The sequence below is a fragment of the Chelonia mydas genome, chromosome 11 (genome assembly GCF_015237465.2).
Source record: "Chelonia mydas isolate rCheMyd1 chromosome 11, rCheMyd1.pri.v2, whole genome shotgun sequence".
Classification (NCBI taxonomy): domain Eukaryota; kingdom Metazoa; phylum Chordata; order Testudines; family Cheloniidae; genus Chelonia; species Chelonia mydas.
The window spans coordinates 19,330,872-19,357,661 of record NC_051251.2 but is presented as its reverse complement, the minus strand read 5'-3'; the positions used below and the strand labels follow the sequence as shown (position 1 = coordinate 19,357,661).

Genomic DNA, 26,790 nt, shown 5'->3' with positions numbered 1-26,790 from the left:
AATCTTCTGCCTTCTGTCTCCCTTTGCTCTCGAGACAGGAAGATAGCAGAGAAGATCGCTTGGACATTGTCCTTCAGCATGCTTCTGAGTTCTCTGAAGTCATCTTTTATCCGTGATATATCCTGTGATGCAGTGTCATTAATGCCCATAAATGGATCCTTGCCCATTAACTTCAGAAATTCCTCCAATATCGTGTGAGCGATGTCCTGTGTCTTGGTTCTGGGAAGACAGCACACCATCCTGTTGTCTGCTTATCCTTTGCAGAATGTTGTTTTGATTCTTCTGAGTGTTGAACCTCCAGCAAGGATGGACAGACTTTCTTGGACAGTTGAGGAAACTCTTTATGGGCAAAACTGATTCTTTGAGGTTGGGCTTAGCTACCATCCACAGGCATGTCTCATACATCTTTCCTTTCCCTTAGACCCCCTGGTTCTTAAGAGGTATCTTCCACAGTTTAAACATTGAGGACCTGGTATCAACTTGAAGCAGTGGCAATCCTGGAGCCTCTGCAAGTCAATCTTGATCTCTGGGCCATTAAAAGTCTGGCGGCACAGCAAGGATCAGGCAGGCTTCCTACCTGCTCTGGCCCCTACTGTAGCCGCTCCCGGAAGCAGCTAGCAGCTGGCACATCTCTGCGGCTCCTGGGTGAGGGCAGTGGCTTTGCACGCTGCCCCCACCCCCAGCACTGCCCCTGCAATGGGAGGGAGGGACGGCCAATGGGAGCTGTGGGGGCGATGCTTGCAGAAGCGGGCAGCGCACAGAGACCCACTGCCCCCCTTTCTCCCAGGGGCTGCAGAGACGTGCCAGCAGCCCAGCTGCTTCCAGGAGTGGCGTGGGGCCATGGCAGGCAGGCAGCCTGCCTGAGCCCCGCTGCACCGTTGGCCGAGAGCTGCCTGCAGTAAGAGCCTCCCAGCTAGATCCTCCACCTTGCACCCCCCCACACACATCCCAACCCCCTGTCCCAGCCTGGCGTCCCCTCCTGCACCCAAACTCCCTCCCACAACCCACACCCGTCACCCCCTCCTGCATCCGCTCGGAGCCCCCTCCTGCACCCAAACTCCCTCCCAGAGCTTGCACCCCTCACTCCTGCACCCCAACCCCATGCCTGAGGCTCAGCCAATGCACACCCTACAGCTGAGAATGTTATGCTAATTTGTGCAATTCCTGAAGGATTTTGGATCTATAAACCACAAATGACACTAATAAAAAGTAACATTCATGAAATGTCCAGTGGATTCTATGAGATTAGGTGCAGTGTGACCATCTGACCCCTGCACCCAAAGTGCCTCCCAGAGCTTGTACCCCTCACTCCTACACACCAACCTCCTGCCCCAGGCTCAGCCCAGAGCCCCCTCCCACACTTCGAATCCCTTGGCCCCAGCCCAGACCCTGTACCCCCTCCCAAACCCCAACCCCCTGCCCCAACCCAGTGAAAGTGAGTAAGGGTGGGGGAGAGCGAACAATGGAGGGAGGGGGGAATGGAGGGAGTGTGGCGAGGCCTCGGGGAAGGGGCAGGGTAGATCCTGGGTTGATCTTAAATTCAAAAAGTGATCTTGTGCATAAAAAGGTTGGAGACCACGGACTTGAAGCTTTTAGCTGTATGGAATTCCTCCTGGTTCTCTTCTCTCTAGTAACCACAGTCCACCCATCCTCCTCTGTCTCCAGCTGTGAAAAATGCAGATCTGACCTCTTGCCTCTGATAGTTTTGAATGGCCAGACCTCCTTTCTGACTTCCTGTCTCCCCAACTCCTTGGTGGCCAGCTTCTTTCCTCCTTGAACCTGGTGTACTTCATTTTTCCTGCACTGGGCTGTCTAGGAACTCCTCAACTTCTCTGGTTCTCAATAATGTCTCTATTTGCCTGTCCAATCCAAGAAGCTTCTCCAGCACCAGCTTTCACTTCATGCGTAGTAAGTCCCTTCTGGCTTCAGGCAGGAAAGGAAACAAGGCACATCCATTGCAGGACACCCACAGTTCCATCGCTGGTCATCTTGAAACTGCATGTAGGAGCTGAACCTGGAAGCAAAGCTTTTCACACTCCTGCTCTCAACAACCTCTGAAACTCTATTAGCTGCCTCTGTTTGTGGTTCTCAAATTCACCCAGCAAGATGCTCTTTATCCCAAGTCTCTCTCTTTAGCTATGCTACCTGTCCAGAGAGAACTCACAGATGAAGCAAAAGCACCACTCACTACACACCACTGCCTCCCAGGACAGAGCCCAGGCTATGCCCTCCAAAACTCTCCTATTAGCTGCCTCTGTTCAAGTGATAGCATTGTGAAAACCCAGACTATACCAAGTGTCACTGCAGGGTACAGCATTTCAGTGAACAAGAAGATGGATTAAACTAAAGGAGAGGGGAAAATATATGTATACACACAGACACACATATATACACACAAATAAATGAAACTACATGAAAACACTATTAGGACATTTTTCTTTGGGAATTTCTTATAGTGCTAAATCAGAGTAGGAATAGGTAGCAGACTTCGTAAATCACAGGAACTAGAAAGTAAATAAATAACAATATGTTTATTCCTACCTGTTTTCCAGACAAATTGATGATCTTTCCTGGCTTCCAAATCAGTTGTTTGTAACATTGAGAGCACAACTAAAAGCAAGATATTCCTCATGCCCCATGCCCAATGAGCAGAAACCCAGAGATCCCTCAGAAACATAATTCAGTCTCGTCGTCTTCTCTAGTCCTAGATTTGAAAGAAAAAGCAAATTAGTTTGCTAAAAATACATAGTAATAAAGCAAAGCAATCAGTCTCAGAGTCAGTGCTACTCAGTGTACATTGCACACCCTCTTCTGTAGTGCAGAGTCAGTTACATGGGTACTTTAGAGATGGTACTTGTAGAGATGTGTACTTTTAGCTCTGGAGGCCCCTGGTTCAATTCTAGGTGTCAGTCAAAATGGTGGCCATTACCAAAGCCCTCAGTGAGTTTCTAAAAAGCAATTTGCTAGGGTCTCTGCCTTGAATTTTAAAGCTTTCACCACAATATGCCATGCGAGAGACTTATGCAACACTTTTTTCTCTCTTCAATCTATTTATCTTTAACATGCCTATCACCATGATATCTGGTATTTTATAGTTAAACAAACCATGAATGGCGACAGATTCAAGCTGCAAAGTTCAGCTCTGGATATGAATCCCAATTTCCATAAAGCCAAGGGCATTGAGACACAAGATCTGGGTTGCCAGTTCATCTCTGCATACTGTATGTAGATGATATAGTTTAAAAATGGCATTAGAACTAAGAACTGAATTTTGATGTGAAATTGAATGTTCGAGTTTATACTATGTGTATTTCTCCTATAAGATTGGCTTTTGCATTTATATTTCCTGAATTCCTACATTTGTAACCGGTCATTAGTTCCACATTTCATATGTCAAAGTTTCCCTTCTGGGACAGGGCAAGCAGAGTGATAAGGTTCTTCTGCAGCATGTCATTGTCATGATTTATGTTATTGGCATCATTTGGTGCCTTTCATTAAAGTTATCAGATATTAGAAGTTTAGTTCTGAAATTCCATTACATTTCCAGCCTTATAAAAAAGCAGCATTATTACAATACATAATACAAGTATGGTTCTTGATAAGAAGTCAAAGATAAACCTGAAAATAGTGGATAGTGGATATGCACTAAAACTTTTAATTTGGAGTTTATTGAAATTACTCAAACAGTTTCTATCATGATAAACTCATGTAATTATAGTTAATCAGATATTTACTAACTGCTGTGGACGATACAGTGTTATATCTGTTTAGCTTAATTCATTTTTATATTTTAGCTGCATTACAAAACCTGTAAAGATATCAAATTGAGCTTTTACACAGGCAAAGTAATGCAGGCAATGTAAGACACTTGCATTCATGGACTCTTCCCAATGTTTTCGGGTTAACTTTAGGACCTAGACTTTCAAGTTCAAGAATAAACACTGCACCCTGAATTGAAGGGAAAAAAAGCAAATCCTACTCCCTCGTCTACAGCTAAATCCTAAAGTTTACAGGGTCAAAGGACCATAAGTGGCCTTGTAAGCAAGTCTGCCCTGAGCTAATCAAGAAGCCAGCCAGGCTTGGTATAGAAGTGAGGCATAGGGGCTCTTCACCCTACTCTTTGGAAGGATGTGGATCAAGTGCATTGCAAATGGGATGACTTCAAGAGAGAGAGAGACACACAAACACACACACATCCCCCTCAATTCCATGCCAGTGGAAGCTCCAAAAAAGTTTTTGTTCCATTTCAGAATGAAAACTGCAAGTTTCAGCCAAAAAGAAATTCAAAGGGAAAAAAAAAGATAAGAAACCAAAAGTGAGAGGTGGGACTCTCAGGATTTCCAGGCTCCCAGCTGCTGAGTCAGAAGCCAAGCACTGGTTGGAGCTGGGGTTCCCAGGGCTTTCAGGCTCCCAGCTCCAAGGCAGGGAGCCTAGAATCCCTGGCACAGCAGGGCTGTCTCAGAGCTGTGAATGTTGGATCCCTTGTCCTGGAGCTCTGCACCATGGAGCTGCCCCAAAGCCACAGACCCTGGAAGCTGCAAGAGACCCTGAGCTCACTAAGCAGCTTTCCAGCATAAACTTGCCTGTGATTAGACTAGAGTTCATCAAACCCACACTGGTCTTGTGAAACATTTCGGGTTTGGCAAACCAGCATTGTCTGGTGAAGCTCTGCTCCACAGGAAAATTTTTGGCCAGCTCTAACACTAGGCCATGCTGTAATTAACTCTATGCAACTATCACTCATTTGGACTAATCCTCACTTCACAACAAATATCGAGGGGCACCGCTTCCCGTAAGGTCATTCCCAGCATCACAACCACCATGACTGATACTACGTATGACAGATGTCCGGGGGTGGGAAGGGGGGGGGGGGAATTGGCAGGGTTTGGCAACATCGGTTCTGTGACATTCTGTATCTTGGGGGGAGCACCCTGTAACCCCCCATATTCCTCATTTTTTTATGATTGTGAAGCATGACTTGTAAGGTATCAGGGGAAAGGTTATGATCTGCTGAAAGTAATTTCGCTATCCATATATGTGTATCATTAACACATATGAAGTTATGAGAATTACGTTGTATGGTTGTCACTAAAACATATTGTAAGATGGGGATTCAGCCAGATATTAGCTCCCCATAGGCAACAGCAAGGAAAGTAACCAACGCCTGGGTGGGGTGTCAAACAACCCATCAACCACCATTGTCCAGCCAGGGAGCTACAATGCAATGACTCACCTGCATGAGGCCACACCAGGGGAATTACTCACCCTGGCCTGGAGACTCAGCAATGCACTCAGACATGCCTGGACTTGTGTTTTCCAAGCACATGGACTGAGGGTATAAAACCAAACACAGGGGGCCCATGCTGGGCCTTTCTCCTTCACTCACCTACGCTGCAAGCAACAAGGATATTCTGAAGACTCCAACTGAGGGGACTGACCCATGTGTACTATGAACTGCAATATCCAGTAGTGTGATAAAAACTGCTTAGTCTAGTTGTTGCCCAGTCTAATAGGGCTGAGAGTTTAGACTGCATGCTTATATTTTATTTCTTTTGGTAACTAACTCTGACTTTTTTGCCTATCACTTAAAATCTATCTTTTGTAGTCAATAAATTTGTTTCTTTGTTTGTCTTTACCAGTGAGTTTGTTTGAAGTGTGTGGCAAATCTCCTCAGGTTTTGCAAAGGCTGGTGTATGTCCACTTTCAATTGATGAAGTGGCGAACCAATTAATATATCTGCATTGTCGCTCTTGAGCCGTGCAAGATGGCATATTCTGGAGGTACGGTGCTGGGAGGGATTTGGCTCTGGTGCCTCTCTGTGTGATTCATGAGTGGCTCTGGGACTATTCATGTAATCTAGCTGGGCGTGGAGCATCTACATGCGGTTGTGCTGAGTGATAATAGCACCTGGAGGGGTTTGCTGCTGGTCATTAGCAAGGCATTGTGAAAGACGGCCCAGGCTGGAGAGAGTTCAGGGGGCACAGCAGTCCCACAGTCCCAGGTTGCACCCCGGGGATCCCGTCACAGGTTCCAATCCTACAAGGAACTTAAGCATATGCTTAAGTTCAAGAATGTAAAACATCTCTCTGAATGCAACGGGACTGCTCAAACTTAAATTTAAGTAAGTGCTAAAGAGCTTTACTGGATCAGGGCCAGAGTGCTCAGCACTTTGCAGGATCATGCCCTGTGTGGGCACTCTACTGCTGATCCTCATGAGACCTCTGTAGGTCCAAGTAGGGCTCTATACACCTGGGACCCAGCCAGCCCTCTACATTGTGGAGCTGAATAAGGCCAGGATAGGGACTTTAGTGAAATATCTTCTAGTGGAAAGATAAAGACCCTAATGCGCAAATCCAAGGAAACCTCAGACAACACTCACTGCCAGTTGTGTTTTATTTTTTTAAACGAAAACTCAGGGAGCACTCATCAGCAGCCTTTTGAACATACTTTCTCCAGCTCAGAATTGGAAGGGTTAGTGGGTAGCAGTAACTCCCCAAGGGTAGGAGACTCCTGCCCTAGTCAGGAGGCTTGGCATCTGTTAGTTCCTTGAGAAAGACTACAAAAATAACAGCCTGCTGTTGTCTGAGTACAGAGATTACATTAAGTCTAAAAAAAAAAAGACCCCACAGGAATAAATTAAAGACCCTGAAACCGATTCCCATCTCGCCTACACCAATGTAACTCCACTGAGTTCACTGATTTACACCGACGCAAGTGAAATCAGAATTTGTCCCTATATCTCAGTTTGTATAACACAATTTGAAACACTAGCAGTTCTGTGCAGATATGATAAAAAGTTACCACACAGGCAACATATGCCATCCACAGTAGCATGAATAAATTACATTATGAAGGCCACCAAGATTTCACATCAAATTTAGTTACTGAATATCTCAAACTTCCAAATGTGAAGGCATATAGTTAACTGTGAATTGGCAAATACAGAGGGGAAAAAATCTTTAGTTCACATTTAAAAAAAATAATTTACAGATTATTCAAACTATTAACTCTGATCAGCACTTCATGTTCATGATTTATTTTCCTTATAATTATTTTTTCCCCAGATGAGGAATTTAAACTTCAAATCACAACTGAAATTTTAAAAAAATATTTTTTTTTCTCTCCCCCAAAATTCTATTACTGTATTTTCTTTTCTGGTCACTTCTAGGTTTCTCTCTCCACTTACTCCAAAATTTAAAAAGTGGCCCATTAGGAGAGGTAACAATGATTTATACAGTCCAGTTATCCAAGACACCTCATTACCTAAAATAATCTCATGCCCCAACACTACATATGCATTGATCCTACAAACACTTATGCATGTGCTTACATTTTAAGCACAAGAAGTCCCACTGACTTCAGTTGGACTATTCACATGTTTAAAATTACACACGTGCATAATGCTTGCAGGATAGGGGCATCACATTAAACATTCCCTTGATTTTTCTAGCTTATTCAATGTCTTTTATGACATCCTTATATCTATCTGAGTATCCTACCCATACTGTATTTTCACACCACGACAACAGCGACATAGAGCCCAATCCTGCAAATACCCACATCGGTACATTTCTCAGGACATTAAAATCAGGACTCGTCCCAGTACTACACTAGTATGTTTGAAGGATCAGGCCCACAGTGTTTATGTTATATTTTGACCTGATGTTAAAGATCAACCAGAATGTGAATAAAATAGTTTTCATGCACATGTGAAAGTAAAGGTTCAAAATTTCATTTTCTTTTAAATACCTTCCACAAATGGAAATTACATTGTAACATGTATTATCATAAACACCAATGTCATCTGATTAGTGACCATGTATTTAAAAAACAGTACAGTAAAGATGGCTAACTAGTAGGAAGTTTATTTTTGTTTTTTTAATTCTTTCCTACCCAGCTACCTCAGATAAAAAATGAAAATTTACCCAACAGAATACAAGCTGCAGAAGCCACCAAGTACAACAAAACTACCAGTCCCTTTAGAGGTGAGCAGCTATAGAGCACATCAAGGGACTCTGTTCTCTTTGTATATTAAAAATTCTCATTTGGTTATCAGACTCCTGGGTTTTCTAGTGAGAAATCAGTGAACGTTGCCAACCAGACTGGCTTTCCCTGCACAGATGAACAGCAAGATGGAGAGGCGGTAACGAAACTTGCTGCCCGCTCCCACTCAGATAACCAGAATGCTAGTGCTTGCACACCCAGAGCACAAGAACCAGAGTCCCAGCAGTGCTAGACACTCTTAAAGCAACAGGGTATCTGGCACTGCTGGGTACCCAAAGCTATGCCTCTTCCTGTTCTCAACACCAGCCAGCCATTAGTGACCAGCACTGGAGGAAATACACAATGAATGCACCCTGTTACAATAGTGTAGTAATTAATGTTTCTGCATGTACCCCAAAGAGAAAATAGCTGAGATCGCTACCACTCGTGCAGTATCCCTTCACACTCCTTGCAGTGGCTTCTGAAGTCATAAATCTAGCCCTGTTCTGGATGAATTTGCACAATATTTGTTACTGAACCTGAAAATGAACTGGCTGAAGTCTGAAAACCCAAGTCAAAGAACTTAATTCACCTTTGTCATAAGGAAGTAAAATTCCCTTTGAATTCAGTAGGAGTTGTACCCACTTCAGCCATGGTTGAATTTGCCCTAGTATTTTTCTTTTACAATGAGAGCTGGTAAAACTATTACATTTAAAAAACATTATGTAACTAAAATAAATCAGCACAATTTTAACAACAATAGAAAAAGCACTTGCAGATCTCATATCTGACCTGAAAATCATTTGGCAACTGTCTGCACAAAACACTTTAATGATTATTCAATTCTCTTAACAGAAAAAACAAAATTAAAGACAGTAATAACAGTTTGCCTGAAATGCAGGGAAGAAACTCATCACTTATTTATCCTAAGATTTACAGATTCTCACTTATCTTGACCTTTCTGAAATGTTAACACCCTGTACTATTAAACTCTGCCCTGCCTTCTGCAAAAGGTATTATCCAAAGACTAATCCTATTTGATTCCTCATCAGCAGATCATAGCTTGAAATAGTACCTGTCAAACCACCCTTTACATGTGCCACAGATAACCTATGGTAATCAGCGGATCAAAAGTCTTCAGATAAAGTTATTCTAAATTTTACAAACACTGAGATTTACAGAAAAACTAAAGACAAAATAATGAGCTAGACTGTGAATTTACAACCAGCCCTGAGTAAGCTCTGTACAGACATGTCCACGGAGCCAGGATCTGGTCCTTCACTATTAGCTATTGTTTTGTGTGCATGTGTACATGCACGCACATAATTTTTAATATCATGAGAAAATACTAAGCTCAACCGGAAAAAAGGTTTTAAGCCCATATGATTTATACGCACATCATCAATTCTTCCACTGCTGACATAGTTTAGAGGAAGATAGTCTTGTGGTTGAAGTGCAGTGACCTAGATTCTATTCTCAGCTTTGCCACAGACTTCCAATGTGACCTAAGACAAGTCACTCAGGGCCAGATACTGCCACTTGTGGAATAAAGTACTAGTAGTCCCACTGACTTCAATAGAACTACTCAGCAAGAGTAAGAATGGCAGTCTGGACCTTTATGCCTCCCCTTTTCCATTTGTACAATGCAGTTAAGGATATTTACCCTCCTTTGTGAAGCACTTTGAGATCCATGGATTAAAATGCACTGTGTAAAAGTGCCAGATTTATAGATCTACAACATTAGTTGGCAATTACTTCTAAATGTTGCTTCTTAATTGGTTATTTATATAAATCAGAACATTAAACTGCAGAATACTTAATGTAGTTTGCTACAATGATTGTGAGGGTGAAATATTCTTAAAAGAACACACAGTGCTAATAATATATCTGCATCTGGAAGAGAACTTTTGCAAACAATTAGGGGATATATAGTCTGAGTCAGTCTACTCTGGTGTATTACCCAGAGTAAGTTATTACCATTGCACTGTGTCTACCCAAGGGTTTGCATCCATGCAATTACAGTGAGACAGCTATACCAGTAGCTGGTAACTCCAATGTAGACAAGGCCCAATACAAACTACAGTATTCGGTTCTTTTTCCATTTTATAACATAGAATCATAGAATATCAGGGTTGGAAGGGACCTCAGGAGATCATCTTGCCCAACCCCCTGCTCAAAGCAGGACCAATCCTCAATCTTTGCCCCAGATCCCTAAATGACCCTCTCAAGGACTGAACTCGCAACCCTGGGTTTAGCAGGCCAATGCTCAAACCACTGAGCTATCCCTCCCCCCCAATCAGTGACTCCTTTTTAGGAATAGATGTTTAGCTGCCAAAAAAAGCGCCACTCTAAAAGTTTTCGCTACCTTTATTATTTCTAAATTATATCTGCAAATTCAATAGCGCCTGCTTCTTGTTCTGCAACTATGGAGGAGACTGAAGGATTACATAAAGTAATGCTTAAAGTACCAACAGTAAAGGCCATTGTTGCACTGTCACTGAAATGCTTCTGAAATTATATTGACCTAATTGGGAGAAACATATAAAGCCAAAAATCTTCCTGTTTTCTGTCATGAACTTCGGTTTCAGAGTGCATCCTGGCAACTTAATAAAGATTTACATTTAGAAAGTTTATAATTAAACTTAGATAAGTGGGTTTTAATAAAAGATATCTCTAGCAAGGGACCCCAAACAGATGCATTACGAATACGTTAAACACCAGAGAACGAACTTTCCATCAGCAGAATGGTTTTAATTAAAACAGCGATAGAACGCAACACTTCTGTGAAATGATACTGCTGTTACATCCAGTTCATTGTAAGTACTTACAATACATGCTATGAAAAAATACTTGACTGTCAATAATAGACAGTATATATGATTTTAAACTTCCCTAAGGAGTCCAGATCAACAGGTCAGTTAAAGAAACGCAACTGGAGCAAAACTTAATTCATCTGTATGCAAGTGTATATATTATATTACATTACATCAACAACAACAAAACCCTAATTTAAAAGAATATTAAGGTTGCAAAGTCAAGAATTCAGAAGTTTTATCAAAATGCTGGCATTTCCTGTTTTAATTACACAATCTTATAGTATTTTATCCACAGGAACGTTGCCCTATTCAGCACACAGAATGTTTGGTGCTCACTGAATGGTTACCGATTTAATATTTTTTTATCCTCGCCATTTAACGCATGGCCACATGCATTATTTACTGCACGCCATCCAAACCCTGCACTGAATACAGATTTATTTCCTCATGGACTTTTCTATGGTGTTATCAATGTTGTATCTTAGTGCTTTACAAGCATTCATGAATTTATCTTCACAACATCTCTGTGGTATTATCCTTCCCATTTTACACACAAGGCAACAGTAATTAAGGCCAGAATTGTCAAAAGAGTGTCCAGTTTGAGAAACATAGGGACTCATTTTTCTGACTGAAATTGAAAACAGGGTCTTATAATGGAAAGTGTCAGAGAATACTATTTGCACTGTCTTTACTTTGCACATTGTACTTAAATTTCTGAACTGTTTGTTTAGTACAGTGATAATTAAATTTTCCCTGAAGTTTCCTCAGATTATAGCAAAATTAATAGACATAGAACGTGTAATAAAAATATTCTGAAGATGCCAAGACAAGCAAAATTTTGCATTCAAGTACAAACATTAGGATTTCTCTACGAAGTGATGCTTTGATGTATAAAAAAAATTTTCAACAGGCTAGTGCCCAGACTGGGTCTGTTATCAGTTTAATATCTGATGCACCTTTTAGCACTGGCAGACTTATGGACTGGATGATCCAGTAAATCTTCCCCATCTCTAACCCATTGATTTATAATAAGAATAGTGCCCATAATTGTGCTGATTCTGGAATACTGTTAAAATTGAATTAACAGGACAAAGGGAAATATATCTAGTTAACGCTATCCTTCCATCTCTATTTAACTAATAGGTTGTGATTTGCAAAGCTTTTGCTGAAACAATGTTGGGTCTCATTTCATTAACAAAACCCTGCATATAATGCAGATTTAACAATTACAAATACATTTTAAAACTAAATATTTGAAAGAGTTTTGCCTTTCCAGCTGAACCTGGAATTCAGAATTCAGTACAGCACAGGTCCCCTTATAAAGGGTCATAATCCCACACCATGAAACACACCAAAAGTTTCAAAGTCATCAGTTACAAGGCAGCTCAATCTTCCTGCCCAAATTTTGCCTCTACAACAGCAACCCTATTAAATCACTTTTAGTTCATAAAAGTTCCGTTGTTTTACTGCAATAATTTGTGCTTGCTTTCTGACATTTTATTGGATGTTAATATGGGTAATACTGGTCATAGAAAATTCCCCCCCCCCCTCCACTGTAGCATGCCCACCACAGAGTTTGCTGGTCTTAAATGCAATGAGTAGCAAGCACAGCGGTTGATTTCAACTTTATTTAAAAAGGGGAGAACCATATACTTTCCCCCCAGTCTTTAAGAGCTTTGCGGGATATAGCTGAATCAGAAGAAGTCCTCCCCCAATCATTTGATAACTAAAGGAGCGTGGTTTGAGCCACCCATTTCAGAGATAGTTGGTGTCAGTTGCAATGACAAGTCCCGCAGCCCACCTGCAAAAGACTTGGCTCTAATATACTGTTAAAAGGACAGATACACACAAGGCAATCTAAAATGTTATGTGCTACATGGGTATGGACGACAGCCAGAACAAATGACTGCATGTACATGCCCAGCTACCTGATTCAGGAGATCAGATACAGAGATCCAGGAAAATTTTCAGCAGCACTGGAACAATTATTATAGTGGCGGTGCTGAAAGCCACTGAACAAGCCTGTAAGTCACTTCAAGCCAGGGGGTTCCTGCCACACTCCCAGCACCACCACAGTTCTAGCACCCCTGAAAATGCAACCATTTTTACTTGCAATTAATTGCAGGTGAAAACATTTGTGGGTATAAAATTGTATCCCCAAAATTGGAGATAACTGGAAAAAAATCTTATCCATAATGTGCTACTGCAGAGTTATAAATGGCATAGGCCATCTTCAATTCTTTTTTAAGCTATAAAAATACTCAATTTTGCTGCAATGCCTACATTTTAAAGAATAATATGGTCTCCACAGTGTTGGTACCTATGAATTTTGCCCTTATTACTTTTTCCTTTCCCACTACCTAGTTTTAGGCCAGACACAAATTGGGTAATATAAACAGACACAAACACATCCACATGATAAATTCTATTGTTTCAACCACTCATTTCTGAAGTGCTGAAATAAACATTTGTTCCAATGCATGCTCTGTCATCAGATGTTTACCTCAATACATTTAAGTATCAACCTTCAAAAAGGGCAAGGATTGGAAAACCTGAGTAGCACTCTGTAGGACTCAAGAAATTGATAGGTTCTAGAATAGACCCATGCTAATCCACACACTAAAACAAGAGTCCCAGCAAATAGCAAAGTGTTGTAACAAGCTCTCATATAATTAAGGCTTCATTACTTCTACAAAATATACTTTACAGTAATAAGTACATTTACTACCACATTCTGACATTTTACTCTAAATAATTAAAGCTAGAGGTGTCAAAATAAATGAATAAAGGATATTCTGTGACTTACGTTGGTTCATGCCCTTTCTTTTCAATTCCCCACCCCTAAAAACTTAGCAATTTGCAATAGGTCTTCCAGTCATTAGAGACAACTGGTAATGGTATACTGCACTAAGACAAATGTGTAAAGAGGATTCTACTGTGAAGTATAACAGTGCTAGTAACAAAAAAGTCCAGAAAGGATATTGGAACACACACACGAACTCAGAGAAGTTGACAGACAGGGGTGTGAGCGTATGAGTGTGTTAGGAGCCTAGAGCGGACCCAGCATTCTGGCCACTAAGGGTCTTTCTACACTGCAATGAAATACCTGTGGATAGGCCAGTCAGTAGACTAGGCTCTCAGGTTATAGGCTGCAGGGCTATAAAATTGCGGTGTAAACATTTGGGCTCAGGCTAGAGCCTGGGTTCTAGACCCTTCCCCTTCGCAGCTCATATCATTCTGGGCTGTATTAACTAGAATGTTATGTCAGGGATGGGAGGCAACTTTCCTGCTCTACTCGATACTGGTGACTTTAGGAAAGATGTGGACAAATGGAGCAAGACAAAGAGAGCAACAAAAATTATAAAAGAAATTATAGAAAATCTGATCTATGAGGAAAGGTTAAAAAAAAGGGCATGTTTAGTCTTGAGAAAAGACGACTGAGGGGGACCAGATAATAATCTTCAAATATGTTATGGGCTATTATAAAGAAGCTGGTGATCAAAAGAAATTGATCACGTCCACTGAAGTGAGGACAAGAAGTAACGGGCTTAATCTGTAGAACAAGAGATTTAGGTTAGATATTAGGAAAATTTCTAACTATTGGTATAGTCAAGTACTAGAATAGATTATGAAGGGAGATCATGGAATCTCAGTCTGGGGACGGGGAGTGGGGAGAGGGTAAAAACAGATTAGACAAATACTTATCAGGAATGATCTAGATCAGCGTTTGTCAAATGCAGCCACCATAGCCATGCGGCCACCAGCAGATTTTTTTTGCGGTCACCTGCGCCTCCAAAGTAGGGTTGGAGATTGGGGGCAGGGTGGAGGGGAGAAGCACCACCCCCTGCAGCACCCAGCTATTGCTCCTGAATAACTGCTATCACGGGCTGTGAGATGTGCCACCTTGGTGTTGGCACCGGCGCCTCCAGCAGGGATCAGCACCCTGCACCACGCAGCCTCCTTGGGGTCTCCGGGCAGTGCCTCTGGAGACATGCAGGCCAACGTGCACGGCACCAGAGGTGGATTGTGACAGTGGAGGTGGCTGTAGTGTTCAGTTGGCATGGCACCACGTAGGCAGCTCCCCCAGCCAAGGCATGGCCAGCCTGGGACTCCATAGGCGATTGGTGAATCCCTGACCCACCTTCCCTGGGATGGGCGCTCGATGAAGGGCTGCAGAAGGCAGGGACAGAGAGACGGGTTCATCACAGCAGCCACCAGCAAGAGTTGGTGGCTGCACTCTGAGGCCACAAAAAAAATTGTTGTCAGAACCCCATCTAGGTATACTTCGTCCTGTCTCAGCTCTAGAGGGTGGACTAGATAACCTCTTCAAAACAATGAGGAGTCCGGTGGCACCTTAAAGACTAACAGATTTATTTGGGCATAAACTTTCGTGGGTTAAAAACCCCACTTCTTCAGATGCATGGAGTGAAAATTACAGATACAAGCATAAATATATATTGCACATGAAGAGAAGGGAGTTACCTTACAAGTGGAGAACCAATGTTGATGGCCAATTTAGTCAGGGTGGATGTAGTCCACTCTGAATAATTGATGTCAATACCAAGAGAGGGAAAATTGCTTTTGTAGTGAGACAGCCACCTCTTAAGGATACTTCCAGTGCTACATTTGTATGATTCTATCTCATTCAAATGATTTGGGATCACCCCAGTTGTGCTAAACCACAACCCTACATGAACTGCATGATTTCATCTTTATTACCCTTGTCCTCCTTCCCTTTTCTTCTCTTCTGGAGGTTTTTAAACTCACTTGTATGTTGTTTCATATTGGAGTGTAAAGTCTTCCGGGCAGGGATCATGTTTGTCTGGAGCTTTCACAACGGAGCCCCAATCTTGAGTGGGGTTATGGGCACCACCACAATACAAGTAATTAAAAAAAAATAATCATAATAAGGCTGTGGACTTATAAAAACTAATATGATAACATTATCTAAGTAAGGTCAATTATCTGTTCAGCTTGTAGGAGACCAGAGTTCCTGTTACATCATTGGTCTTATCATTTTGACCTTCCCTGCTGTCATCCCCATTATAGTTCAATTAACAGAGGAGTCCTACAGTGGCCTGATGAGCATCTGCTGCATCTACCTGGCAATAATTCAATAAGGAAGCGCCACAGGAAGAAATAATGAGAAGTCAACCCAGTTGTGCCATTTCCCCTTGGGAGTACAGAGCAGTTTGGTTTATGGAGAAGAGCATGACCTTCGGAAATTATCAGTTCATTTCACATTTCAGAGCTTCAACATATTATTGCTGACTGAAAAACAAAACACATCAGTTTGCTTTTTAACTATGCAGTCAAGAACTTTCTGAAATCCGTTTTTCTGACACGTGTGTACTATTAGTATCCCTTTCCAGATTGTAAACAAAAAAAGTAATTGCAGCTATATTCTGCATCTCGGTTCTCCCAAATGAATGGTGGGTCTCACTCACTCTTCCCTGAGTTAAATATTAAAGCTTAGAATGCAGCAAAACTGTATGTATACAACCACACACACACACACACATCATTGATGCCAGCTAGCAATTGGGTTCACTGTTCTGTAACAGCAACTCCTAATAGGCCTGACATACTCACTACACCTAACACACTGTTTTCATAGTATTTATCCATAAAGAATATCATCTGAAGTCTTAAATGAAAGCCAGTATCATTAATATCACTGTGAAATGTACATACACACAGTATGTAAGAAGTTACGTATATTAATACTGAAAATATGTTCCCAAAAGTCTGAATCAAGGCAGGGTTGACAAACATGTTTCTCCCAGACAAAGGAAATATATTTACCTGTCTTCCTCAGTGCGTAAGTAAATTAAGCATTGTAAGCCAACACAATGGAAGCCTCATTTCCATACGATGTCAACATGAGGATGTGAAGGCAACATGGAATCAGCACATCAGGAAAGAAACCATGAGATCATCGTGACTCTGGGGACAAAACAATGACCTTTGAGGTATATAAGGAGAAGGCAAAAGGGCACCATTTTATCCTGCACCTGAGGAAGTACTCAGGCAAAGCAACTACATTCATGAAAATGGAATTCCAACCAGCGTTTTGGAAATGCTGCAAAAGACATACGGAGTATGGCACAATTGCTTTTAGACAGCCTGTTAAAGTTAAGTTTAGTTAAAGTTATGGTTTTGTTTTATATGTAACCTCTCTGTTTCCATTTTCCTTATTCACCATCTCTTAAATATTAACCTTTGATAATAAACTTACATGACTGTTTTGACAATAAATATATTTCAGTGCTGTGGTGTTGTGTGGGAATTGATCCTCATTTGAATCAAATGAGCTGGTGTGTACACTGTCCCCTTGGGCATAACAAACCTGGTATGTCTATCAGTAGCCAGTGACAGAGGCTGGATATCACAGGTGAATGCTTCAAAGGTTCACCAATTTATAAGCTGCAAAGCAAAGCAAGGGCTAGCATTACCCTGAGGAGATTGAATGGCTAGCAGGCTGGCATTGTCCGGGTGCTGACCCCCAGTTAAGCACCCGCAAGTCTCTCTTGCGCTGAAGGCAGAGGGTAACAAGATGGCTCTCAGTCCTGGGCACACTGAGAAAAAGTGTCACAACTACTTGTTGACCACAGAAGAAAGCAGAGACTCAAAAATCCTAGGTTCAATTCCAGGTTTTGAAGGGATCTGTGTGCTAATGATTATAGACTGTTCTGCCCATGTCCCCAGTGTTTGTCCCCTTTGGTCCTATCCACCCCCAATCCCATCCTGGCTGCTGCCCCCCGCCAACCTCCCCACTACTTATTGCCACCATCCCCCAGCACACAGCTCCTGCCCTCCTCCCTACCCCACCCCTGGCTCACACACATACACACACACACCCCATCACACTTCTGCATTAGAATAAGGTGCTTCCTTCCTTCTCCTCCTCACTGCCAGGGTACTAATAGGGGGATCATTGAAAGAACAAAGGAATCTCCCTTTTCTCAGTTCTGGAGACTGGAGCCACAACAGCCCCTTAAAGCCAGGCGGAACAACAGGGAAAGTTATACTCAGCCCTGAAGTGTAACTCAGTCACATTCTGTGGGGAGGGTCCATGCACAGTGTGGTGGGCATATAGGAGCTGTAAGGGGATGGAGCATGCTTGGTGCACACTGAATCTTCAAAGCATTTAGCTGCCAAACTAACAAGTTTCTACAGAGCATATGTAAACTCATTTTCTCAGAGAGGCTTATAACTTCACCAAGTTTGGGCAGATTTTCATTAGGTTAGCAAAAGACATACCTGACATCAGGACGACACCGCTGCTAGATTTCAAGTCCCAGCTCCAAAGCACGGTGGCATTGGAACGTCTCAACAGAACAGTTGGAAATTTTAAAACATGGGCAAAATATTTTTCTGTAAGGACATTCTCAGAAACAATGAATCAATTTAGCTCAAGCTTTCCAAAAAAAGAATTCAGGCAGACACACAATATGGAACATACCAGCCTAAATGGTAGATTGGTAAAGTTGTAATTGAAAACAGAATCTTATAAGGGGAAACATTGGGCAGCTTTAACTACAGGCAACGCTACTAACTCTGCCTCCACACACACACACACACACACACACACACACACAAGCACTCATAATTAAGGGAACTATACAATAGAATATATATTACTTTAAACTGATTAAAAATTTCTTTAAACCAAGTAAGGTCTAACTTGATTTTGGCTCAAGATCAGTATCTGAGGTATACACCAAATACTGTAGTGGCCAATTTTGCTTTAAAGCTATATTACAATATTAAGAACCTTTACAGGAACAAATATCTGTTCACACATATTTGGCCCAATTCAAAGCTTCATTAAAGGGGCAGGGTGAAGGACAGGGAATAGGATATAATGTGTATTTTGAGAATGTATTAGCCTAAGGGGGTGGGGAGGGCTAGACTTCAAGACTTCAACTCAACCAGCTAGGACATGCTGAAGTACAACCTGCCTTGTCCACATTTTAGAGTTTTAATCAATTTTAGTTAGAATATGCTAGCTAACTCAGAGTTTAAGGTCAAAAGAGACCACCAGCTCATCTAGTCTAACCTCCCATATACCACAGGTACCAACACCACCAAGCACTTGCACAGTAAAACCAACACCCAAAATTAGACCAAAAGTATCACAACCCACAGGAGACTAAACTCTTATGTGCTTCAGGGAGACAATACGAGGGAACAAAGTGCACCAATTCTCAAGCCCCCTGCAATGACAGGAAAAGGATTAAATGAGATGTACCCAGATAATCCTGGCAAGTGATCTGCATCCACATGCTGCAAAGGAAGTTGAGAAAACCCCAAGGTCACTGCAAATCTGGCCTGGCTGAAATTCCCTCCTGACCCAATATATGACAATCTGTTAGACCCAGAGCATTAAATAAGAACCAGCCAGTCAAGCACCTGAGAGAGAAGATGATGAGTGCCATCTCAGAGCACGGGCCAACCCTGTCCAGTGTTCCATCTCTAGCCACGGTCATCTCTGATGCTTCAGAGGAAAGAGAAAAAAAAACACATTGGGCAACAGGGGAGGAGAATCCCTTCCTGACCATTGCAAGTGACCAGGTAAAGCCCTGGAGTTTTTAGAAGCATAAGACAAACCAGTATTGAGCTCCTGTAGGCCTGAGCCTATGCTTTAAGCTCTCGGCAGGGTATAGGCAGCGTGCCATTATTTGAGCAGGTAACACCCCAGGACTGCTAAGCCCTGCTTTCGACCATCAGAAGCAACCCTCTCATACAATCGTACATATATTTGTTCCACTCTCTATCAAAACCAATTCAGGTGTTTGCCCCCATAACATGAACTGCAAGGCTGTTTTATTCCTGTGATGGTTACAAACCACATTCTAATTTCCAGCCTGAATTTGCTCATGGCCAGTTTATACCCATTTGTTCCTGTGCCAATATTGTCCTTTAGCTTAAATAGCTTTTTACCCTCCTTGGTGTTTACCCCTGATTCAGAGAGACCAATCATCTCCTCCCCACCCCACCCCCCATCCTTCTTTTTGCTAGACTAAACAAGGTCTTCTAGTCTCCTCTCATAAGATAGAGCTACTGGAATGACCTTCTTTGCACCTGTTCCAGTTTAAATTCATCTTTCTTGAACATGGGTGACCAGAACTGTATACCGTATTCCAAATGAAGTATACTAGTGCCTTGTACAATTACAATAATACTTCTCTATCTGATACATTCTAAGATTGCATTTGCCTTTTTCACAGCTGCATCACATTAGTGGTTCATTCTGTGATGGACCCACACTCCCAGGTTTCTCTCCTCTGCTGTCAATTCCAACCGATGATCCTCCAGCGTGTTGCATAAATTCCTATTAGGCTGTAATTACATGGCCTTGCACTTTGTACAATTGAATTTTTTCCCATTTCTGTCACTGCAGTTTTTAAGGTCATACAGATCTTCCTGTGTAATATTCTGATCATCTTCTGTATTGACAATGCCCCCCAACTTCATATCGGCAGGAAGTTTCATTAGCACATTCCTACCTTTTGCATTTCCCTTACCTTAAAAAAAGGTTATTTTCTCAAAAGAAAGAAATCAGTCTGGCATGATCTATCTTTGGTAAACCAATGTTCCATTATATCCTTTTTACAGTTTACCTCCATAAATTTAATTATTTTTTCCTTCATAATTTGTTCGAAAGCCTTGCATACTATTCAAATCAGATTAACAGGTCTGTAACTGCATGGGTCACTTCTCCCCCCTTTCTTATATAGAAGTAAGACAGTAGCTATTCTCTAGATCATATGATACTACCCTCCTAGGTAAATGTATTAAGAATCCATGCTACCAGACTAGCAATCTCCTGTCACAGTACTCAGTAGTCTGGGATTTAAATTATCCGGTTCCCCCTGATTAGAGTGCATTAAACTCTAAGTTTTTCCTTCTACCTCAGAGATGGTAAATTTTCATTTCTATACACTCATTTTCACCTGTTGTCCTGCCTTCATGCACATTTCCATATTATTATCCTTATTGATAACCATGGCCAAGTATTCATTTAGTTATGGGGCCAGATTATCTTTCATCTCCTTCCCATTCACACCACATAGCAACTCAACCTCATCCTTAATTTTTTATTTATTTATAAAAGTACAAAACCTCTTATTTTCATTTGCTTGGCAAGAACTAATTTAGCTTGACTTTTAGAAATGCACGTTATTCCTACATTTTCTAACCTCCTCAAAGTACCTGTCTCTTCTGATCAAAGCATTTTTCCATCTCCTATTGGTGCTCTGCTTTCTCCTAACATCTTCTTTGAGGTGGTTATTCGTTCAGCTGATCTGGAGCCTTCCCCTACAAGTTTTTTTCCCTTGTTTGGGATGCAAGTCTCAGGTGCTTTTTGAATCGTTGATTTGAAGAAATTCCAAGCTTCCTCCACAGTTATGTCCTTGAGCAATTCAGTCCAGCTGACTTCTTTACCGAATTCTCTTAATTTCCCAAAGTCTACCCTTTTGAAATAGCTGATGATTTGAAATAGCTGTTTTTGATTATCTTTCCATTTAATTTAAATGGAATCAACTCATGATCACTCAATCCAAGGTTATTTCCAACAACCAGCTCTTCTATGATGTCTTCACTGCTTACCAAAACCAAGTCTAAAACTGCATCCCCTCTTGTTGGTTCGGTGACAATCTATCATGTCCAGGAATCACTGGGCCTTACCCATATTAGTAGCATTTATTCTCCAGTCTATATCTGGGAAGTTAAAGTGTACCATTATAACATAATTCCCAACAGTATTTCTCTCTAATAAATATCAGAGATCTCTATCCATACCTGAGTCCACCCCTGGAGGTCTATAGCAGACTCAATAGAACCTCTTTTACAATCCTTCCACAAAATGATTTTTGACCTAAACAGATTTTGCTTTGTTTACTATCACTTCTCATTTCTTCACAGTTTATAGCTTCATTGATGAACAACACTACTTCACCACCTCTATCATTATTCCTCTCTCTCCTAAACAGAAAATTATCTTCAATGCCTGTATTCCAGTCAAGAATACTATTCTGCCATGTTTCTATAATCCCTATAATATCCAGTTCGATCTCCTGCACCAGTAGGGCCAGTTCCTCCATTTTATTTCCCAGTCTCCTTTCATTTGTGTACAATCATCTCAGTTGTCTCGCCCAAACCTCACTCAGTTTTCTAGATGGATTAGGTATAATCCTTTTACTAAGTGCAACATCTCCCTGACTCCTACTCCAATCAATATGTGTACTTTCTTTTGCTTTGCTGTCCACACTGTTACCTTGTAGTTGTCCACTATCCCATAGTAGATCTTCATTTAGCTGATTTTCTTCTTCATGTGTATTGAACCCAGGCATGGAGATTTCATGAATCTCTCCCAACCTTCTCCCCTCATTTCCTAGGTTAAAGAAAATACTAATTATTCCAGCCTTTACCCCAGAAGGTTAAATTTCCCAGGGACTCAAATGAAGTCCATCAGCCAAGCAGAGTTTTCTTTCTGTGAATGCCACTCAATGGCCGGTCATCTCAAAACCTTCCTCACAGCACAAATCCTTGAGCCTTCTGTTGATCTTAATTATCTTGTCACACCTTCACCCTCCTTCTCTAGAGACCAGAAGCATTCTAATGACTTTCAAATGAGCTTCCACTTCTTTAAACATTTTTCCAAACCAAGCGTAGTCATCCTTGAACCATTCCTTAGGGAATCTAGCAGGGTCATTCATCCCAACATGCAGCTCAGTCAATGGATTTTTCCCCATTCCCATCCTTTTTCAGCCTCATGTCCATATCTGATATCCTTGTTCCTGGCAGTCAGCCCACTCTTCTGTCCTCTGGATCTGGCCTGGGGACAGACCTGTTATTTCTTCTCAGTATGGAATCCCCAGTCACACAGACCTGTCTTTTTCTGGTATGAATTAGTTTTATATTCTCTCTCACAATCCCCTGTACATCATCCTCATTATTCTTCTGGTTCCGGTCCCTGGCTATCTCCATTATCTCTTCCTCTCTTCTGCAGGGATGGCTTCCCTTCTTTTCGTCCTCCCCTCCCCAGCTTCTACCTGTTTCTCTTCTCCTTGTTCCCCAGTGCAGCAAGCTTGTTACCCAATTCAATTTCACAACCACTAGCTGGTCTTTTTCTCTGCTTTGTTTCCATGGGCATGTTCTTTCATGGATGATGTTCTTCTGGCAGTCTGTCTCCCCCACCCAGGTCCTTTTGTTAATCAGGTGTCTGCAAATCTTCTCTTCTCTCATGCACTGTATCTTCAAATCCACATCTGAATCCTATCATCATCATCTCCTCCAGCTGCATCTCCAATCCCTGAATCTTTTCTGCCATGAACTCTGTCAAATGACAATTCATGCATAAGTGACTTATATCAGATACCCACTCAAGGGTGATGTACATCCTGCAGCTTCGGCATCTGATCACCTTCCTTGTCTCCTCTGTTCCTTGGGTCACTTCTAGTGCTGCCTCAGTAGCCACTGTTGTCTTCTCTTCCTAGACCCTATTGTTAGAAAAAGAAAAAAAGAAAAGGGGGGGGGGGAGCACACACACACACTCTCCAAACTCCCACTTACAAACTTCCACAGAAACTCTGCTTTTAGCTGCTTGCTGCTCCAGTGTTCACTACTGATAGGCTTTTGAACCTAGCAAAATTAAATCAGCACCATTCCCTCATTAAGGAATATCAGCAAGCACTGAATCAAGCCACGCACCTGGAATAAATCGCTCACACACATAAAAAATCAAAACTAAACCACCAGAACACAAAATCACCACTCTCCTCTCAGGCCAAACTCTCTCACCCTCTTCCCCAGAAACTACAGTGTTAGTTGTTCACACATGCTAAACAAAAACACCTTATTGTAAATAATCTTTCACAAATGGCACTCTTTCCGATCTACATGCATTAATGAGAAGAGCAGAGTAATCCAATACTAAAGACATTTTTATAAGGGAACATTCACTGATCAGTGTTTTGCCAAATTTAAGCCTTCATTCTGCCATCTGTAACAATGCTGAAATATAAACTGATGCAACATCCCTTAAAACTGGGAGGAATGGATATTGGCAGAAATTCTCTCTCATGTGGATTTATATCTGGAAGGATTACCAGCTTCCTCTGCAAAATGGCTGTACTTGAAATTACATGAAATCTCTGTTGTTGATTGCCGACCAAGTTAACTGAATTCCTGCTTGCCTACCATCCGAGAAAACTCCTACAGCTCTTTCAAATATTAAAAACTTAATTTTTCCTCCCAGTTACGCTCAAAATTGTCTGCCATGTTATTTTGCTATTTTACCCAACTTGTGCATTTCAATCTCTCAGAGATGGGAATGTGAGTTAAATGCCTGCCTTGATGGTAAAAACAGTCAAATATATTGACTATGCTACAATTTAGACAAGCAAGTCTAAAATGAAGTTACAATTTAAAATCATGCAAATAATTTATTGACATCCTGTACATTTCTTCAAAGCTTGGTCTATTGGACAATATGTGCAGGCAGTATGGGAATCTGACCCATATTAGACATTTTTTGTTCAAATGGTAAAGATAGTATGGAATCATGAGTTACCAAGAGCCAGAACTATATCTGCTACATAATTTTTCTTCAATATACGAGACTAAAAAAAAAAGTCTTTTAATAACATACCATAATTGCCCTGGGTTCTACAGAGATTGATCCTTAGAAAGTGTGAAATCTTGTGTGTCTTACGTTTAAAAAGATTGGGATGTTGATGTGCCAGAAATTGCTTTTTATCAGCATCTTATTTATAAGAATAATGGCAAAACTCAAGATTTTCTTGTGTTGGGGGAGGACTATCTTTCTTACCTAAAGGAAGACACACATGTGCAAGTGAGAAGTGCATAAGATCACTAGGCAAGATTTAAGTTACCGCATTTGCTACTTTTCTTACTACCACAACATTGACAGTAATTTGGGTTAGTCATTCTGTTACGAAGGATTTCAATTTGCTATATACAAGACAGTCTTTAACATTTTTAACCACACACAAATTAAAAATAAAATGAAAACCCAGAACATTTAAATTGAAAAGCTCAAAAAAATCTTCATTTTAACAATCACCCCAAGCCGCAAATCGGGGGGGAGGGGTGTAAGGGGGAGAGAGAGAGAGAGAGACACACACACACACACCCGCCCTTGCGAGACAAGAATAAAAAACACAGGAAAATGCAGCTTTTGTCTCTGGATTGCAACTCACTCCTGGATCCTGGCTGTACCTACTCTGGCAAACATAAGAATCCTAAATTTTAAAAGAGTGCTCAATATTCAGGACCCTCTCCTAAACAGTGAGTTTTAGGCACATCACAAAAGTTAGTCAGCTTCTGAGTGCACTACTCACTTACAGGTAGCAACACTGGTGAACAAATGGGAATGTATTTACAGCCAACATTCCGCAAAACAATGAGAGAGCATTCTAAACACCCATCAAATATGTGCTGTTCTTTATAAATGAGCCACTAATCTCTCCAAGTGCTATGTAAATTGACCACGATTAAGAACTGCATTTAGAACTAGCATGGGCATTCCTTACACACACACAAAAAAGCTCCTTTGCTCTCTCTCCGTTCAGATACTGCTGATTGTAATAGTTATGTGTGGGACTGAAAAAGCCAGGAGAAAATAACTTCTATCAATAAGACTGGTAACTAATTTTCTAGAAAAATGTAAGGTTCTCCAGAGAAGATTAAAAAGTCAGTATGAATTGTGACATACGCAATGTCTAAGCTTACAGTGGCACCGCTGTGCCGCTGTAAGAGCACTTGTGTAGCTGATTTATGCCGATGACATAATAAAACTAGCCTAATAAGCGGCGGCAGCTATGTTGGCAGGAGAGCGTCTCCCACCAACAGAGTACTGTGCACACAAGCGCTTATGCCGGAAAAAAATTTGTCATTCAGGGGGTGTGAACGAACACACCCCTGAGCGACTTACGTTTTGCCAGCATAAGTGCTAGTGTAGACATGGCCTTAGAATATCTAAAACCAGTATTTCAGCATATTTCTGTATCTTTAGAAGTACCTTGCTGAATATCATCCATGTATCTATATAGGGGTTTTCTTAGTATGAAAGACCTGACCAGTCAATTGTGAACTCACAAACAATAAATTAGTAAGAAAAAGAAAGGGCAGGGTGGGGAAACTAATGCCCATTTGTTCCAGGATAGTATCTTAAAAATAAATAAAAAGCTTTGTACTTCCTATTATATAACTGTGCATAATCTCATGTTGACCTTATTTGACTATATTTATGGACATCATCATCAATTCTATTTAATAAGTTTAGTAAACGTCACCTATTAGGTATTAACTTCAAGATTTCTTTTTAAATTATAACGTAAATACAACTGTTTTATTTAGTCCCTTCTCTCTCCCTCGCTCCACATGTTCACACTGCACACTCACCCACACCTAGAAGCATGCTTAGATTCATCCAAGATTTATAATGGGTTCTGATGATGTAAACTATAGCACAGTGCTCTGGCAGTCTGCCAGGAAGGAGGCCATAGTGCAATAAAGCAGCCACAACCACCCCTCCACAGGAGGGAATGGAAGAGGCTTGGCCAGGATACGCATCAATTCATTATATCCCCCTCAGTAGCCTCTAACGCCCTGCTATAAAAATCAAGCTGCACCACCTAGTAGAAACCTTAGGAGAGGGAAATCAGTAGTGGCAGAGGCCAACATTCCCCTGAGGTAAATCCCCCTCAAACACAGGGAAGTGTAATGTATACCTCCATGCACCAGCTTCAGTGAATCTAGCCCGCAGTTAGTTATTCACCTTTTTATGTATTTATTACCAAAGTTATTTATCATCCCATCTTAAAATCCCCAGGTGAAGTTGCTACACATACCATAAACATTTTGTTCTAAAACAGTTATTCTGGATGCTTCAGAACATAAACTTCTGATATTTTAATTTCAGAGATATATTTAAATTGGTGCTGCTTAGACACTGCAAGCA

General features: G+C 41.3%; 1 protein-coding gene across 1 annotated transcript in view; it reads right to left on the bottom strand.

Annotated features, from left to right (window-relative positions):
• THSD7B (thrombospondin type 1 domain containing 7B) overlaps positions 1-26,790 on the bottom strand; it is a 496,247-nt gene that overhangs the window by 410,238 nt on the left and 59,219 nt on the right. The window contains exon 2 of the mRNA XM_007057469.3: positions 2,542-2,704. Coding sequence (XP_007057531.2) covers positions 2,542-2,677 — 136 coding nt within the window. The 5' untranslated portion in view covers positions 2,678-2,704. The remainder of the gene's footprint in view (positions 1-2,541; positions 2,705-26,790) is intronic.